General features: G+C 37.3%; 2 protein-coding genes across 3 annotated transcripts; both read left to right on the plus strand.

The window, feature by feature from the left end:
* The first annotated feature begins 282 nt into the window (after positions 1–282).
* LOC110108250 (uncharacterized mitochondrial protein AtMg00810-like) lies at positions 283–675 on the plus strand. The gene has a single exon (XM_020838812.1). The coding sequence runs from the start codon at positions 283–285 to the stop codon at positions 673–675; it is 393 nt and encodes a 130-aa protein (XP_020694471.1).
* A 961-nt stretch (positions 676–1,636) lies between these two features.
* LOC110108251 (centromere/kinetochore protein zw10 homolog) lies at positions 1,637–15,621 on the plus strand. 2 transcript variants are annotated; one of them, XM_020838813.2, is made up of 7 exons: positions 1,637–1,663; positions 4,100–4,228; positions 4,321–4,398; positions 14,611–14,769; positions 14,850–15,006; positions 15,090–15,172; positions 15,253–15,621. In XM_020838813.2, exons 1-7 carry the CDS (start codon positions 1,652–1,654, stop codon positions 15,334–15,336), a joined length of 702 nt encoding a protein of 233 aa, XP_020694472.1. In that variant the 5' UTR covers positions 1,637–1,651; the 3' UTR covers positions 15,337–15,621. The 2 variants fall into 2 exon arrangements, with proteins under 2 accessions (XP_020694472.1, XP_028554309.1); XM_028698476.1 differs by lacking the exon at positions 1,637–1,663 and adding an exon at positions 2,443–2,513 and having other exon boundaries at positions 15,253–15,612.
* The last annotated feature ends 2,842 nt before the right edge of the window (positions 15,622–18,463 follow it).

The raw sequence follows: 18,463 nt of genomic DNA on the forward strand, positions 1-18,463 counted from the left end.
GAATTTGACATCAAAGAACTTGGTAGACTAAAATATTTCCTCGGAATTGAAGTAGCTCACTCCAGCAAAGGAATCTTTATTTCACAACAGAAATACTTCAAAGATCTTCTAAGAGAAATAGGTAAACTAGCCTGTAAACCATCACCAACACTAGTAAAACCTAATTTTAAACTGGGAGAAGCTAAAAAAGATCCAGATGTAGATAAAGGGGCCTACCAGAGACTTGTAGGGAAATTAATCTACCTCTCCCACACCAGACCAGACATAGCATTTGCTGTAAGCATGGTCAGTCAGTTTATGCAGAATCCAAAGCAGATTCACATGCAAGCGGTAGACAGGATCTTGCACTACCTTAAAGGAAGACATGGAAAAGGAATTCTCTTTAAGAGAGATCGTGGAATAACTCTAGAATTATACACGGATGCTGACTACGCAGGATCACCGGTTGATAGAAGATCTACTCCTGGGTATTGCACATTTCTTAGAGGTAACCTAGTTACATGGAGAAACAAGAAACAGAATGTGGTGGCAAGATCAAGTTCAGAAGCAGAATATCGAGCTATGACCTTGGGAAAATGTGAGCTACTATGGATCAAAATAATCCTAGATGATTTAAAGGTTAAGTGGGATGAGCCCATGAACTACATCGTGACAACAAATCAACAATTAGCATAGCCCACAATCCAGTCCAGCACGATAAAACCAAGCATATAGAAGTGGACAGACATTTTATTAAAGAAAAACTAGACAGTGGTCTAGTAAGTGTTGACCATGTACCATCAAAGGATCAACTTGCAGATATCATTACTAAAGGATTGGACAGTTCTGCCTTTTTCCGAATGATTGACAAGCTGGGAATGACAGATCCATACTTCCCAGCTTGAGGGGGAGTGTTAAATCTCAACCTTACGATCCCAAAGATATCAACGGCTGAGAACAGTAATCCGTGGGAAGACTACCTGGATAGCATTAATTCCTTCCATATATTTAGGAATAATTGTATTCTCATTATTATAAGAGTTATTTGTTTCCTTATCAATACACCTTGTACAGATCTATAAATAGGGAGTAGATTGCATAATAAAATTCAAGCTTTTCACTCTCAAATTCTCCGTTTTAATAATATGAAACAAAAAATTACACAATATATAAATTGACAAGTGATAAATTCCATGAAATAGAATTAAAATCCAAATATTATAAGAGCAAAATAATATTAAATATAAAAAATTCATAAAAGTATCATATAGCCATCAAGTGTAACTCCGAATTTCTTCTTTCTCAATTCTCTACTCATTTACATTTAATTCCTAATGAAAGATGAAATAGTTGTCAACAACTTAGAAATCATCTACGCTGTCATCACTGAGGTGGTCTTTATCTGAGTTGTCACCATAACAAATTGGTCTATCCTTTGCCTCACTCGGTAGATTCGAATGCCTCATAATATGTTTCTTTTTAATTAATTTTAATCATGTTTATCTTTTAGAAATATTTTCATCAACATAAACATGAAGTTAATGATCCATAATTTTTAGGGTGGTGGTGTGCAGCTTTTAAGTGATTGTCGGTGAAGGCTATGACGGTGATGGTCGCGGCGAAGGCCGCGGGCTGGAGGTAAAGGCAATTGAGAGGAAGTTGCTGCGCTCGAATGTGCATGAAGGTGTGATTTATGTTAATTTTAACAAAAATTACATACAAATAGGGTGAGGCATAAGCCTCATGCTAGCGAGGCGAGGTGTGTCTCAAGGTGGGCCTTAACCAAGCTGGGGCGCAAGCCTCATAGAAAAACTAGAGGCGTAAGCCTCTAGGTGTTTTTCACTAGAATTGCGCTGAAGCGGGCCTCAAGGCAAGCCTCATATTGCACAATTTTAAACAATGATTGCTGATGCCATTATATGTCTCGGCTTGTGTTAAGCTCTTAACTATTTGCATGATGGCAGATATCTCTGATTTAATGTTTTGTGGAATTAATCCATCAATGATGTAGAATTTATGCAGGGTTCCTGTAGTCTGTCTATCCTATTAAGTTTGCTATAGTCTGCCTTTCCTATTCCTCTATATAATGGCTACTATTGTCAGTTCTATTCCAGCGGCTACTGATGGGCTTTGTTCTAGGCGCTACTATTGTGGATTGTTTCATGGTGCATTTGGATTGCATAATTTCTATTTTTTGGGAGTAAACTGAAAGTTTGATTTCATTATGTGCCTATCCATGGTACCAATGTTAGAGGCAGCCAACAATCATGATGTAGATGTTTGTAAGTGTTAGAAATTAGAGGCTTGAGAAGAAAAGTTTGACTTTATTGCATAATTTCTTCCCTATTTATAGATTATACAATATATCTCAGCGAGGAAACATCAAATTACAGATTTAATGCATAAAATTTATAATATTTACTCTTTCCTAAATTAGTTCCTTCATTATAGAAAGAAGCAATTATCTCTGGCGTGATCCATGAGAGCTTCCCACGGATTGCTTTCTGTGACCGTCGGCGATTTCAACACAAAGGGTAATTTGTTCAGCAATAGCGCATTGCATTACATTTCATTGCACTTTAACTATTTTAGTGTTTGGCTTGAACTAAAATAAATAGAAAGACACAACTTTGAGGGATTTTAAATACCCTAAAATCATTATTTTCACTACATTTGAAAATCGCCAGAATATGGAATTTTCCAAATCCCATGTCGTGCACAATAATCTTGCTTGAATTGCTTGCTCGTGTCTCTCTTGTTATCATTCATGGCCCTCTTATTATTTGCTCATGTCCCTCGCCCATTGCATGCCCTCGCCACTGCTCGCTTGTCGCCCACCCTCATCGTTGCTCATCTATCTCTTCTGCTACAAGCTCCTATTACCTGTGCCCATTGGCATCAACCACTTGTGCCTTCTGCTAGCCTTGCCTTGACCATCTTTGGCCACCTTGCCACTCTTGCTGGTCGTCCTCAGGCTACACCTGAATGCTTTTGAAATATTCCATAACAAATACAAAAAGATCTTTCAATGCATTTGAATTGCAACTGTATTTTTAAATGCATGTATTTAAGTTATTCTGCATTGCTAGATGCATGTGCTTCAAAAACATCCAACCAAATAGCCCCTAAAAATTGAGAAAGAACAAAGAAGTGGAAAATAGAAGGTAAGAAGGGCAGTTTAGATAAGAAAAAGAAGATAGCGGGACAAAACCAAGAAGAGAGCAAATTGTTGAAACCTTAATCCTCTCTCCACTCCCATTTCTACGTCCAATGCTTTCTAGAAAAGCCAAGATGTGATAGATGAGAGCAAATTCTATATAAGCGGAAACCCTTTGCTGGTTCTCCATGCTCAGGTGCACAGTGCTCCGTGACAGATGGGTTGCTGAACTTCCTGTACCAACTGCAGTTATAGCCATTTGGAGTACATGCCATTGACACTGCTTCGCAATTATGCTCATACATATCTGTTTGATTTTACTATTACAGCAGGCTTATGAAATAACAATAACTCCAAAAAATTCTGAATTAGTTAAGTGGTTGAAAATACTGGCGGCATGGTTCCTCTAATGCTATGATTTGATGTGTTCATCTAGGAATCTATAGAAATTTATTGTTTCAAAGCAACACTATGCAAGAATGTGGAGAATTCCAGTACACGATAAATGTCATTTAGAATCATAGATTTCTCATTTTCTGCGGTACTGTTTCTTCCTCGGAAGTCTCATTTTGAAATTAAATTATAGTTTAACACAAATCATTTTCTGCCTCTTGTTTCATTTTTTTCTTAGTCTTTTGCATGCTTAGCACCCATACATCAATTGATTTACATACATTTTTTTGCCAGACTTCCCCCGCTTAGAGAAAATGCCTAAATGAAAGAAGCTGGCCCATTTAATAGTTATTGAAGACCCATTAATCAGGCTTAATAAATTCTAGATTTTCCTCAAATGAAACATTTTGCATTGGGTTTTGTGCTATTCTAAGAACCTTATATGCATTTCCCGTCTCATGATGAATATTTTAACGAGATTTGAACTAACAAGTATGTTTAACTTTTATATTTTTGAGTATTGCTTTCGGTTATGATGATTTTAATATTGAAATATCCGTGTTTATTCAGTACCGTGCAGATTTTCCATCATGTCTAAAGAAGTTCATCGTGTTTGTTGATATTGCACCAAGCTTTTATCAGATGGCAGAGAACATATTACAAGAACAAATTCAGTTAGTTGTCAGTAAGCTAAAAGAGGTAACTATTTCTTGCATTCAAGTTGTTATATTCTCTATCTGTTAATTCTTTTGCTTCAATTTATGTTGTAATATGTTTGATGTTGTTTTCAGGCTCTTGATGGGGCTGACGGGTTTCAGAATACTCACCAACAACAGCAGTTTGAATTGGCAACATTCAGTATAAATCAGGTATCCTTTTTATGTAAATTGTCATGATTTAAAGAAGTGTTATAAATACTACATTATCTATACTAAAATTATGCATATTTGACTCCAAGCCAACTTCTTTAGTTGACTGTTCCTTTTCTATATTATGTTTACTTTCGTGTTTGTGCTTTCTTACTTTTCTTGGTTATTGCATTGTTCCGTTTCCTTTTTTCACATGCGATGAAAAGGATAGCATTTACCTGGTCAAGCTAGGAGGGGGACAAAAGAAGCATGAAAAATGACCCTTCAGGCACTTGGCTCTTATTTTCAAATTCTTATTTAGACTTCCAATAGCAATAGCAATAGCTTGAAAGATGATGACACTCAGAATCAGTCGCACTATCTGGAACTTGCCTGGGTACTTGAGACTGAATCTGAGTCTAGTAGATCTTACCTGGTCAAGCTAGGAGGAGGACAAAGGAAGCATGAAAAAAGACCCTCCAGGCACTTGGCTCTTTTTTTGGAATTGTTATCTAGACATACTATAGCAATATCAATAGCTTGAAAGATGATGATACTTAGAATCAGTTGCCCTACCTTGAACTTGCCTGGGTAATCGAGACTGAATCTGATTGTGGAAGACCTGATTATGATCTTGAGTGCTAAAAGTTGTCGACCACCCAATGCCAATCTGTTTATGTTCTAAATGTCCCATTAGAATTCTAAATGTCCCATTAGAATTGAATTGGAGACTATACTGTATCCTACCTTTTGAATGGCCTACTAACCTGAATATGGGTGCATTCTTATGTAAAGAAGACCAAATTATACCCATCAAATCAATAGTTATATGATCTACAGGTTCTCCACACCCATTTGTGAAGTTAGTTCTTCCCCAAGTCCAAGAATTTTGCCTGCCCACTCTGAAGATTTTTATTCTTATCGTATCTTGGTGGGACTCTTTTTGATTATCAGGCATACTATCATCCCTCCTTTGAGTGGAGACTGAATAGCAGTCGAGGAAGGATATAAGAGAAATCTGGCTTGTAAATTTCTTCTTTGACGTTGATGTTAAACTATCAAATGATTTTGTGAAACATTTTTGAGAATCTAGTTGTTAATTTGCTAAATGTGTTCAAAAGAGTGATATCCCATATATGTTTGTGGCAAAGATTTACATTGCTTACCAAAAATCTGTTCATAGAGGCTCAAACTTGATTTATTGGGGGTAGATTACCTACTTGTTTTGGGAGGACAATTTATATTACCCTAAGCAGCAATAAAGACGCCACATTTTTTAACCCAATTTCTTGAGTAAGGTCTTTAAACTGCCAAGAGTGATATCTAGGGTTTTGAAGGCCTAATATTTTGTTTTACATGAAGCAAATTTTATGATCAGCCAATAAAATGAGGGCATTATGAATAATTGCTAAGAATTGCCTGACGACAAAATAAATAAGCAAAATACAAAAACATAGATAAAATGGTAGATGAGGAGATTGCCATGACCACCTTTAAAGTCAAGAAAACCAAAATTGTTTGCTGGATTGTTGTGACTTGCTTGTAATATGGTAAACTTTGGTGAGTGCAGTCATACATTCTCTTCTTTTTCGGCTTATCCGGTAAACAGGATTTGAGATCTTTTATCCACTTGTGCTTCAGTACTCGAATTCAACCAAGATAAGTATATGATTGCTTAGAATCTTGGTCACCAACATCCTCAACAATAGGATGATTATGAGTTAATACTATTGGTGATTTGGATCAATGCACTTGCATGCAAATGAAGTTCCTACCAAATCCTGTGTACTTAAGGCATCAAATGCAAGCAAAAGTTCAATTTCCATGGTAAGATCTAACTTTGGCTCCGAATTGTTGTAAAAGTGTTACGAACCAGCCTAAAACGGCCCAGGTGGGGCCGGTTCGGACATATAGGAGGCGGACTAAGCCGCCTCTTCTTAAACCCATTGCTTAAGTGGGTTGGGTCCCACCTCCTTGGGAGGCAACTAGAGAGAGAAGGGGGCGGTTCATGCAAGAGAGCAATTTGAAATAAAATTATATTAGGAAGCTTTTAATTAGGAAGGATGTATTTAAAGAAGATGAGAGGTTAGGGTTAGGGCATGCTTGTATTGTTTGTTCTTTGGGAGAGTTCCTTGGTGTCTTGGGCTCTAGATCTATAATCTAGAGATTGGGAGAGATGATCCTCCTCTCGAATTGAGGATCAATTGTATCTTGCTTTGAGTTTTGCTTTGTTTTGTTTCTACTATCGCAATCTATCATTTCTAGATTGATTTGTCCAAGTTTCTTGTTTCTTTTCGCTGTTTTGAACCAATTATTACTAGGGTTGCTTGTGAACTCAAGTAAATCCGATAGGATTACTTGCGAACTCAAGTATTTCCTATCAAATTGGTATCAGAGCAAGTTTTGGGACCGGTGGAAGGCTGTTTTCGACAAATTTCAGCGGTGATTTTTTGCCCGGAAAGGGGAAAAATTGTTGTTTTTGGAGTCCCAAATCCAAATTTTGTGAATCTACAAACTCTGGATTGTGATGGCGACCAAAAAGGTGGATGCTGTGGTGGAAAGACTTGAAGGGGAGATGAATCAAATCAAAACAATGGTGGAGGAAAGGATTTCCTCCATGGAAGGACAAGTAGCCGATCTTCGGGACATGATGAAGAAAATGTTGGAAATTCAAAACGAAACGACGGCTTTCAAGGCAAAATGGGTGGAAGGAAAAAGTACGAATTCTGAAATTTGTAGGGAGGAAGATGAGGTGGAAATCATGGAAGGAGAAAGAAGAAGACCCCATCTGGAGCCTGTCTAGAGGAAAGAAAGCGGAGGTGGATACGAGGAATGCCAGGAGGGATACCATGGCCGCCGAGGTGTTGATTTTTAAGAAAGAAGGGGGAATTTTGAAGGGGGTTTGGGCTATGGCAGGGCAAGGGAAGATCGAGAGACATTGGGAGGGCCTAGCGCTTGGGCGAGGGGAAATTATTGAAGAATAAGGGGGAATGGTGGCGACCAGAAGGTTAGGAAGTTGAAGATGCTATATTTGATGGACAAGATGCGTATGAGTGGATTTATAAGGTTGAGCGATACTTCGTCGTCAATGGGCTAACGAAGGAGGAGAAGCTGACAGCAGCAGGCTTGTGCTTAAAAGGAAATGATCTATCTTGATATCAATGGAGAGACCAGAGGAGACCTATCAAAATTTGGAGGGAGTTCAAGGACTACATAATATAACATTTCCAAACCGACAGTTCTTTACTCTGATGCAGGAGGGATCAGTAGTCGACTATCGGGAGTGATTTGAGCACCTAGCCAACAAGGTGGAACGTTTATTAGATACGGTATTGGAGGAGAATTTCATGAAGGGGTTGAAGGCGGAGATCCGAGCATCAGTGAAGGTTCTGATGCCCCGTGACTTGGGGGAGGCCATGAAGTTGGTCCAGCTGGTGAAAAATTAGAGAAATCTGGAAAGGGGAGCCAGGAGTAGCAGCACAAGAGGCACTTATAGGATGACAACCACTCATCTAGCACCTAAAGGTCCGGCAACAAGAGGGAGTCGGGAGGCCACCAATGTCACACCCCAGTTTGACTCACCCTCTACGACGAACTGGAGTATAATAGAGAAAGATTTCAACGTATCAAACTCCACACTTAACTACATGAAGCATGTAATATACCTTATTGAACCTCAACATAATTAAAACAAATACAGAGCTCTACTAAAACTTTTAAAATTCATTCACATACCCAAAAGTCTTTACATCTAGCATTCAGATCTCGCTTTAGATCTCTTGCACCCCAAAACGTACTTGCATCAAAAGAATGGTCACCTCTTTTTATTGTCCCAAGGGCTCCTTCCCCTTTCCTGCAGTACAACTACTGCTAATGAGCTTGACTCAATGAAATACACAAGCAAGTTATAAGAAATATTAAGAAATATCATAACTATGCTAACATAATTAAAACACATTGAAATGTCATATTGAGCCTCAAAGTGCCTAGCAGTATTATTTATCTTATCAAAACTATTCCACATCTTTAAATAAGTTATAGTATGGCTATAAGCTTTTGCACCATTCAACTTTCCAATTTAAGGTTGGGTCTAATTTCCCAACTTTTAGAATGGAAGTTGTTCTCTCATTCAGGGTTGAGTCAAATTTTTCAACTTCTAGAATTAAGAGTGTAGGCTTATCTCATCAGGTCTTTCGCCTTTACTTGTGCGGGCCTATCCCCCATATATAACTTATTTCACTTTTCATATAGTCATCCTTTTTAGAGCTAATGACATATGCTTTTGATGATATAGTTGCTCTTTAGCTGCTCTTCAGTTACCCTTTAGCTTCCCTTTAGGTGTCCTTTAACTGCCATTTAGTTGCCCTTTAGGTGCGCTTTAGGTGCACTTTAGGTGCCCTTTAGGTGCCATTTAGGTGCGCTTTAGGTGCCTTTTGCTTGCGCTTTAATTGCGCTTTATGAATATTTACCCTTCTTTGCTTATTAAATCATTTACATTGCTAAAGATTATCCTTTACGTAAACAAATTCATACATAAACAACCATATTCATTCAAATAACAAAAATAAACTAGAATACATGTGATCATAAACATAATGAAGGAGTGCGATAATAAAACATTTATTAATTCTTATAACCTTGTTTGGGTATCTCACCTCGGTATCCCGATTCTTTCTTCTTTTCCTTTTGTAAACAACCTTCACTAAACTTCCTCATTCAACACAACACCATTACTTCTATTTCTGTAATACATTTAGCAAACCAATTTCAACAACCCCTTTATTTCAGCAAATCGCAGCAGTAACTATTACTTACTTTCAGCAAACAACAATACTCTTACATGCATTTAGCTTTTCCTCCATTATCCTTACTGATTTCCACATTCAGCATTCAAAAATAGTGATAGAAATCCACAATTTATGCATTATTGAACTGCAGCTTCTCTAACACTAATCGTACATTCAGCACTTGGTTTCTCCAACTTCCAGTAGCCGAATCCTCTACTATTACTCAGCTTGCTTGCCCGCTGCTTCAATTCCAGGTGATGGGCAAATGAAAGTAATGAAGGGGACTTATAGGTCTACTAGTGCTTTACCGTAATATATAATATTATTATAAGATAGTGCATTCTCCGCTACAATTCCACTAACATTCTAGCCGTCTGATCTCCATCCAGCCCATGCATGTCAAGATTAGTGGAGACTACAGTAACAATTAATAAATTGTTGTCAATTAATTGTTATTCATTAACTATAATATTAACTATAATACTAAACAGTTATTTAAAAGATACATATTCATAGACATTTAAGATATATTGATACCAAAATTACTTGAAATTCAATATCAAATTTGATGAAAATATTTTTGATACTTTCTATATAGGGGAAATTTGTATGTTTACCTTTTTGGACCAAAATTTTGGGTATTATAACCAAGGAGAAGACAAGAGGAGGAAGTGGGGGAAATTTCAAGTGGCAGACAGAAAAAGAGATGCAGGAGAAGAGGGCTAAAGGGTTGTGCTTCAAGTGCTATAAAAAGTATACGCCAGGGCATCGGTGCAAGGACCGAACTTTTTAGGTTTTCACCGTCTGTGACTAGAAAACTGAGGAGGGAGGTGAGGAGGAGATAGAGGAGGAGATGGAGGAGAAGTTTCATTTGGATATGGCTGAGATTTTCTTGAACTCAGTGATAGGATTCATTACGAATCATGCCATGAAAGTGAAGGGGAGATATAGGATAGGGAGGTGGTGGTGTTGATTGATAGTGGGACTACGCATAATTTCATTTCCACTCAGGTTGTCAATTAAATGAGAGTGAGATTGGTGGATACTGATTTTTACGGTGTGATGATGGGTACAGGGAAGGTGGAGAAAGGCCAGGGATTTGCAGAGTCTACTTACTATCTAGGGGATTCAGGTGAGGGAATTTTTTCTTCCACTGGAGCTTGGGAGTAAAGATGTCATCCTGGGGATGAAATGACTGCAGACTTTGGGAGACACCAAAGTGAATTGGGGAGCACTCACGATGGAGTTGATGGTAGATGGAAGGAAGGTGGTGATTAAGGGAGATGCAGGGCTATCCAAATCCATGATTTCTCTTAAAACTATGGTGAGAGATATATAGTTATAGGCGGAGGATATCTGGTGGAGCTACACAGTTTGGAGGGAGCTAGATCGGGAGAGGGAGGGGGTATACCCTCTCTATACAGTTGTTGATTCAGCAGTTCCAAGAGTTGTTTCGGCCACCTCAGGAATTGCCACCGCAGAGGGAGCAGGAGCACACCATCGTGTTGAGGGAGGGAGTGTCACCCATCAGTGTACGGCCTTATCGCTACCCTCAATTCCAGAAAGATGAAATCGAAAAGTTGATCAGTGAGATGTTGGAGGCAAAAATAATCAGACCCAGCATCAGTCCCTTCTCTAGTCCAGTTCTATTGGTGAAGAAGAAGGATGGCAGATGGCGTTTTTGTGTAGACTACAAAGCACTCAACAAGGAAACTGTACCTAACAGGTTTCCTATACCAGTCATTGACGAGCTGTTAGATGAATTGAGTGGAACAGTGATCTTCAACAAGATAGACTTAAAATCAGGATACCATCAGATCCGGATGAAGAAGGAGGATGTACTCAAGACGGTCTTTAGAACTCATGAGGGATACTATGAGTTCATGGTGATGCCTTTTGGCCTCATCAATGCTCCTGCTACTTTTTAGGCACTTATGAATAAGATTTTCAAACCTTATCTCAGATGATTTGTGTTAGTATTCTTTGATGACATCCTAGTCTATAGCAGGACAAAGGAGCACTGGGAGCATTTAAAAAGGGTGTTAGAGTTGCTGCAGGAGCACCATCTGAGAGCCAACTTGAAGAAGTGTTGCTTCGCACAAGCCAATGTAGCGTACTTGGGCCATGTTGTATCAAAAGAAGGGGTGACTGCAGATCAATCTAAAATTTAGACAATGCTAAAGTGGACAGTGCCTAAAAATCTGAAGAAGCTGAGGGGATTCTTTGGACTGACAGGTTACTACAGAAGGTTTATAAAGGGGTACAACACCATAGCATGGCCACTCACTGAGCAGTTGAAGGATGGGTTTCTATGGGGGGAGGCGGCCACATCAGCATTTGAGAGCTTGGAGAAGGCTATGACGACGGTGCCGGTCCTAGCGTTGCCAAATTTCACTCAGATCTTCATAGTGGAGATTGATGCGTCTGTTTACGTATTGGGTGCAGTGCTTATGCAGAGCCATACGCCCATTGCTTATTTCAGCTAGGTTTTGACTGCTAAAGCCAGGCCAAAGTCTGTCTATGAGAGAAAATTAATGGCCATCGTGTTGGCCATCCAGAAGTGGCGGCCCTACATACTTGGGAAGCATTTCATTGTCATGACAGATCAACAGAGCTTGAAATACCTGTTGGAACAGCGGATGGTAACAGAGGAGCATCAAAGATGGTTGTCCAAGTTGTTGGGGTATAATTTTAAGATTCAATATAGGCCAGGAGTAGAGAACAAGGTGGTAGATGCCTTGTCCAGATGTATGGTAAAGCTACAGACAGTGGCACTATATATTTTTTTAATGCTTGATTGGGAGCCTATCAGAGAGGAAAGTGTTAGGGATGAGGATTTGGGAAAAATCATGGTAGATTTACTTAAGGAAGAGGGTAGCCACCTAGGGTACTCATTGGAGGGGGGTATATTGCTATATCAGGGGAGGTTTGTGATGCCCCAGTCTTCGATCTACATCCCAAACTTACTCCAGGAGTTTCGTGGGAGCGCGGTGGGGGGCCATTCAGGAGTGCAGAAGACATATAGAAGGCTAGCTTCAGAGCTTTATTGGAAGGGGATGCATAAAGACATAAAAGAGATGGTGTCTAGATGTGAAATCTGTCAAAGGAACAAATACCTAGCCATGTCACCAGGACTACTACAGCCATTGGCTATACCAGGACGAGTATGAGAGGAGATATCCATGGACTTCTTAGATGGGTTGCCCCGTTCAGAAGGTTTCACGGTGACTTTAGTGGTGATGGACAGGCTGAGCAAGTATGCACATTTCATCCCCCTCCGACACCCCTACACAGCAGTGACAGTTGCTTCAGCTTTCATCAGAGAGGTGGCCAGATTACATGGAGTAGCAGAGGCGATGGTATCATATAGAGATAAGGTGTTCCTCAACCATTTTTGGAGGGAGTTATTCATATTACAGGGAATAGTTCTGAAAAAGAGCACAGCTTACCACCCACAGACGGATGGCCAAACAGAAGTAGTCAATAGGATCATGAAGACTTACCTGAGATGCTTTGTGTCAGAGACACCCAAGCTATGGGCTAAGTGGCTATCATGGATTGAGTACTGGTACAACACCTCTTTTCATTCAGCGTCACAGATGACCCCTTCAAGGTGTTGTACGGACGGGATCCTCCCCACTTGGTGCACTTTGGGAGTAGCAGTACTCCAGTTTTTTCAGTAGAGGAGCACTTAGAGGAGAGGGATCGAGTGCTAGAAGAGTTGAAGAGACATCTACTGAGAGCTCAATAGATTATGAAGAAACAAGCTGATCGGTATAGGAAGGATATCCAGTTTGAAGTGGGGCAGAGGGTGTTCTTGAAGCTCCGACTGTATAGGAAGAAGACAGTCGCCAATAGGAGGAATAAGAAGCTGGGCCCTAGGTACTTTGGACCTTACGAGGTATTGGAGAAAATAGGAGCGGTAGCATACCGCCTGAAATTACCACAAACGGTAACTATACGTCCGGTTTTCCATGTATCCCAGCTGAGAAAAGCCATTGGAGATTATGCAGCTAGCCCAGAGTTATCGGTGACACTCACAGAGGATTTAGAGGTTATTCTGGGACCTTTAGAGTTGATGGGGGTTCGCTAGAAAGGAGACGAAGCTAAAGAAGTGCTAATCAAGTGGAAAAACCTTCCGAAATATGATGCCACGTGGGAATCTTATGAGAGGGTAAAACATCAGTTTCCCCATTTCCACCTTGAGGACAAGGCGGTTCTTTGGGAAGGGAGTATTGTTACGAGCTAGCTTAAACCGACCCAGGAGGGGCCAGTTCGGACATACATGAGGCAGACTAAGCCACCACCTCTTAAACCTATAGCTTAAGTGGGTGGGTCCCACCTCCTTGGGCGGCAACTAGAGAGAGAGAAGCGGGGCGGTTCATGCAATAGAGCAATTTGAAATAAAATTATTTTAGAAAGCTTTTAATTAGAAAGGATGTATTTAAAGAAGATGAGAGGCTAGGGTTAGGACATGCTTGTATTGTTTGTTCTTTTGGAGAGTTACTTGGTGTCTTGGGCTCTAGATCTATAATCTAGAGATTGGGAGAGACGATCCTCATCTCGAATTGAGGATCAGTTGTATCTTACTTTGAGTTTTGCTTTGGTTTGTTTCTACTATCGCAATCTATCATTTTTAGATTGATTTGTCCAAATTTCTTGTTTCTTTTCGCTGTTTTGAACCAATTATTGTTATGATTGCTTGCAAACTCATGCAAATCCGTTAGGATTACTTGCGAACTCAAGTATTTCCTATCAACAAGCCAGGCTTAAAGTAGGAGGAACTGAGACCGACAAATTTGTACGTAGATTCCGGTCATTACCCCCATTTCCCTAAATGTTAGGATATATGGAAGTTAATTCCTCAATTTTGGGCGAGACTTGAAGCATTTAAATGGATTCGTTGGCTCAAAATTCTCATCTTTGGAGAAATGAGTGTAGATTTACCAAGAAAGATCGACGGTTGCTTATGTTGAGGTGGGCATGATCCTTGCTAAAAAAAATATGCAGGATGTTGAAATCCTAAACTAATTTTATTATTTGGAGGTGGCACATATTAAAATTTACAGTTCGAAATATCAAATCGCCGTGACTTATTAATATACATTTATTATATTTATGCAGCCATAATAAAAAATTAGTGGGGCATGTGCCCCATCATATCCTCCTAAAATCCTTATTCAATATGTACTAATTCAAGATCATGCTTTACTTCAGGACTAATGCTAATTCACACATTTCTGGTACATTGATTTATTTTAATCCGAAATTTGTTATATGACAATTTGTTGAAATACGTGGGGGCTTTGCTCTTTAAGATATCATAAAGTTTCAATGGTTAAAATTTATTATGAGTTCCTTAGCATTTATTCTACTCATACGGTGACTTAGATATCAACCCATATGTTTGTATTCTAAAGTTTCGATAATTATGTTTCATTTTTAGGTTGTTTTTATTTTGGGAAAAGTACGTGTCATTTGGGAACCACTGATGGCAGCCTCAACTTACAAGAGAAGCATGTGCCTAATCTTGAATTCTTTCTTCTCCAGAATTACGAAAGATTTGCTGCTTTTAGATGACATGGCTGCTGAGGAGACACTGCAGGTTCTTCTGATATGCTACTGTTTTTTGTTTCATTTTGTCATGTAATAATGCCCTACTGAATTATTTTCTGTAATTTTCAGCTCCAGCGACTTATTCATATGGCATTGGAGAAACTATCGCCCTTGTTTCAATCTGTCATCACTGAAATCAGTGAAAAGGACAAGCTTATTAAGGAGATTTCACCATCATTGCTAGATGAACTACTACCATCCTTATCCAAGCTCCGGAGACTTGCTGGTATGCTCTCTTCTGCTGATTTTTATCCACTGAAAGCTTTAATACTAATTGAATCATCGCAAACGTTATATATTTCATGCCAGACTTGTTTGATATGCCGTTGAAATCAATCACAACAATTTGGGAAAGTGGAGAGCTTGCCAATTGTGGCTTCACGTCCTCGGAGGTAATATCAGTTTCTTTCAGTATCTTTAGTTTGACAATGCTGTTGAAATCTGAGACCTGAGGCTTTTAAACCTTATGCAGGTAGAAAACTTCATCAGAGCAGTGTTTACTGATTCCCCTCTAAGGAAGGAGTGCTTGTGGAGGATACAAAGTACAAAAACATAGGAATATGTTATTTGAGTATGATCTCACATCATAGCTATATGAGAAGCTTTTATTTTTATTGAAAGATGAAGCAAGAAATCAACTTTGCTGGTGAGGTGTAATATCTACAACAACACTTGTGCCCTGTTTTAAGGTTTAGGGTTCCTCATCAAAATGGAGCAGAGGCATGAAATTTTGAACTTCTCACTGCCACCCCCTCATTTTAGTTTAAATGCCCATTCTATTCTTATATTTGTACAACACCTAAAGTTCTTTATTATTATTCCAATTTGAGAAGTTTTTTTTTTTTTAATGTAGCTATGTATAAAATGAAAATTTTAATTTTAAAATCTAAAGTTTTATATAGCTGTATTTAAACTAAATAGATGTTATACGAAAGTAGAAAAGTAAAAAAATATATTAAGTGTGAGTATTTATATGCTTTTTTGAAATGCTTATAATGAAAATAAATTAAAAATATTTTTCAAAAAGGCAAATTAAAAATTCCGGAAGAGTGGTCGATGGTTTATAAATTGTAATTTAAGAGTCATAAGAGAATTGATCAAATATAACTATTTTTTTATGTGCTTAAGAATTCTTAATAATTTTGGTTGACTTGGATGTCCAATCTATCCTTCAACTTAGGGCTGCAAACGTACCGAGCCGAGCCGAGTATGTGAGTGTTCATATTTGAGTTCATTTATCATTAGCTTGTTCAAGTTCTGTTCGTGTTTGATTCTAGTTTTATTGTTTGTGTTCATGTTTGGTTCGTTTAATTTAAGGGTGTTCATGTTTGGTTCATCTTCGGTTTTATCGAGTTTTAAACAAACAAGTTTTAACGAGCTATGTTCATGAACATATTTAACAAACAATCTATTGAACAAATAAAAATTAAATTGGTTCATGAACATCTTAAATAAAAAATTTAGCAAACATGGACAAATGTGAAATATCTTTTGTTCAAAAAATTAAATTTATAATAAAAGCAGTTGTCTACTTAAAATGAAATTATTATTAATCTATATGAATATATTCTTAAATGAAGTTTACCTGTTGCATTTCTCTCCAATCGAGCTTAATGCCTAGCTTGTTCATGAACTTCAAATGATGTTGTTCGTGAACATAAATGATCCGAACAAATTAGTGTTCAAGCTTGTTTATTTAAGGATCGAGTATTTAAATGTTGTTCAAGTTTGTTTGTTTAGTTAGTTAAACGATTACAAAGGAGCTTTAATCGAACCGAGCATCGAGTAGCTCGTCGAACGCTTGGTTAGCTTGCAGCCCTACTTCAACTCTCCCTCTTAAATTAAATTAAATGGTATAAATCTCTCATTCTAATTTGCTTTGGAACATGGTGTATTATAAATTTTTTTGTGAGAATATAATTATGTTAATTTTTGTTGGCACTTATGGAGTATAAATTAGCTATCTTTTATGAAATGTGCAATCACCTACACATGCTTTGTATGGTCATGATGCATTAAATTAAGAGTAATATTGATGGCATATTTATTATCACAGTATAATTTCATTGGTCATTTTCATTTGATTTTTCAATCCTCCAAAGCAATTTTGATGTACAGAAACTAATATATTTCTTCTGTAATAGCTCTAAATTCATATTCAACACTGAAACCTTAACTAAACCAAATGAAATATTTCTTACTCCGATTAGGCGATTAGCAACTTATATTCCTAATAAATATTTAAGTTTGCCCAGCTCCATCTTAAATTCTTCAGTATTTTTTACCGTTATCATCACTTGTTACAATTATATCATCAACACATATAATAAGAATTGAGATTTTTTTTTTTTTTACACAGCTCACTTTGACCTATTGGTTGAGAGCTTAGACTTCCAACTAAGAGGTCATATGTTTGAGTCTTTATGTATGCGTTGTGTGTATGAGTTTGTCTTAAATGGTCTGAATGTCTCAAAAAAAAAAATTGAGATTTTTTCATTAATGGAGTATTTTATGAAGAGGATATTATTTAAGGCCATATAATCTTTTTCAATTTACATATTTTATTCTTTGTAAAAGAAGAATCAAATGAGTGAGGTGGCTCCATAAAGACTTCTTCAACATCCACATGCAAGAAAGTATTCCTTTCATTACACTGTTGTATAGACCAGCCATGATTGGCTAAAAAAAAAAACATATTATATTTAGTTGTTTGACTGATTACATTGCATTGAAATCCATTTAAGTCTGAAGTATTTTCTATCCAAATAAATCTTTTTTTATTGCATTGAAGTTTGAGATAGCTATTTTTTTAGTTATTTTTTATTGATTTATGATTTGTGAGGGAGTGATTCTTAAATCCATTAAATATTATGCATACTTTATGATTTAACTACCTTTTTTAAGTTAGATAACATTAAGCTCATTTATTATTCTTTTTCTTTAACTTAGGGTCTAGTTTCAGCATAAAGTATATGAATATACTTTAACTTATATTATTACTAAAATCAATATTAAATTGAAAGATAAATGATAAAGATTTTCTCTTATAAATTTGATAGCATTATGTGATTAATATTTTTTTTAATATATTTTATTATTATTATTATTATTATTATTATTATTATTCTTTTATTTTTGTTATTATTGTTGTTGTTGTCTAATTAATTCAAATTTTACCGACTCTAAAAAAAGAAGTTGGATTCGCCCTTGATAAGGAGGATCTTCATATGATATTTATTGATTTAAGGTAGCATATGATAAAGTTTCAAGAGAAATGCTATTTAGAGTTTTAGAAAAGAAAGAGGTTAATAATACTTATATTCAAGTTATTAAGGATATGTAACCAGGAGCAGTTACTTGTGTTCAAGCACAAGGTGGTTTGACTAAGTATTTTCCAATTTTTGTTGGATTACATCAAAGATCAGTCTTATGCCCATATCTTTTTACTTTAGTCATGGATGTTTGCACTAAACATTTGTAAGAGATTGTACCTTGGTGTATGTTTTTTGCTGATGATATTCTTCTTGTTGATAAGATTAGAGATGGAGTTGAAGGTAAACTTGAATTATATAGGTTTACCATAAAGTCTAAAGGTTTTCATTTTAGTAGATCTAAAATTGAATATATGAAATGTAATTTTAATAGTAATAGAATTAGTGAGGGGATTGTGACTTTGGGTGATC

Source organism: Dendrobium catenatum, unplaced genomic scaffold, assembly GCF_001605985.2.
Source record: "Dendrobium catenatum unplaced genomic scaffold, ASM160598v2 fragScaff_scaffold_1090, whole genome shotgun sequence".
NCBI lineage: Eukaryota > Viridiplantae > Streptophyta > Magnoliopsida > Asparagales > Orchidaceae > Dendrobium > Dendrobium catenatum.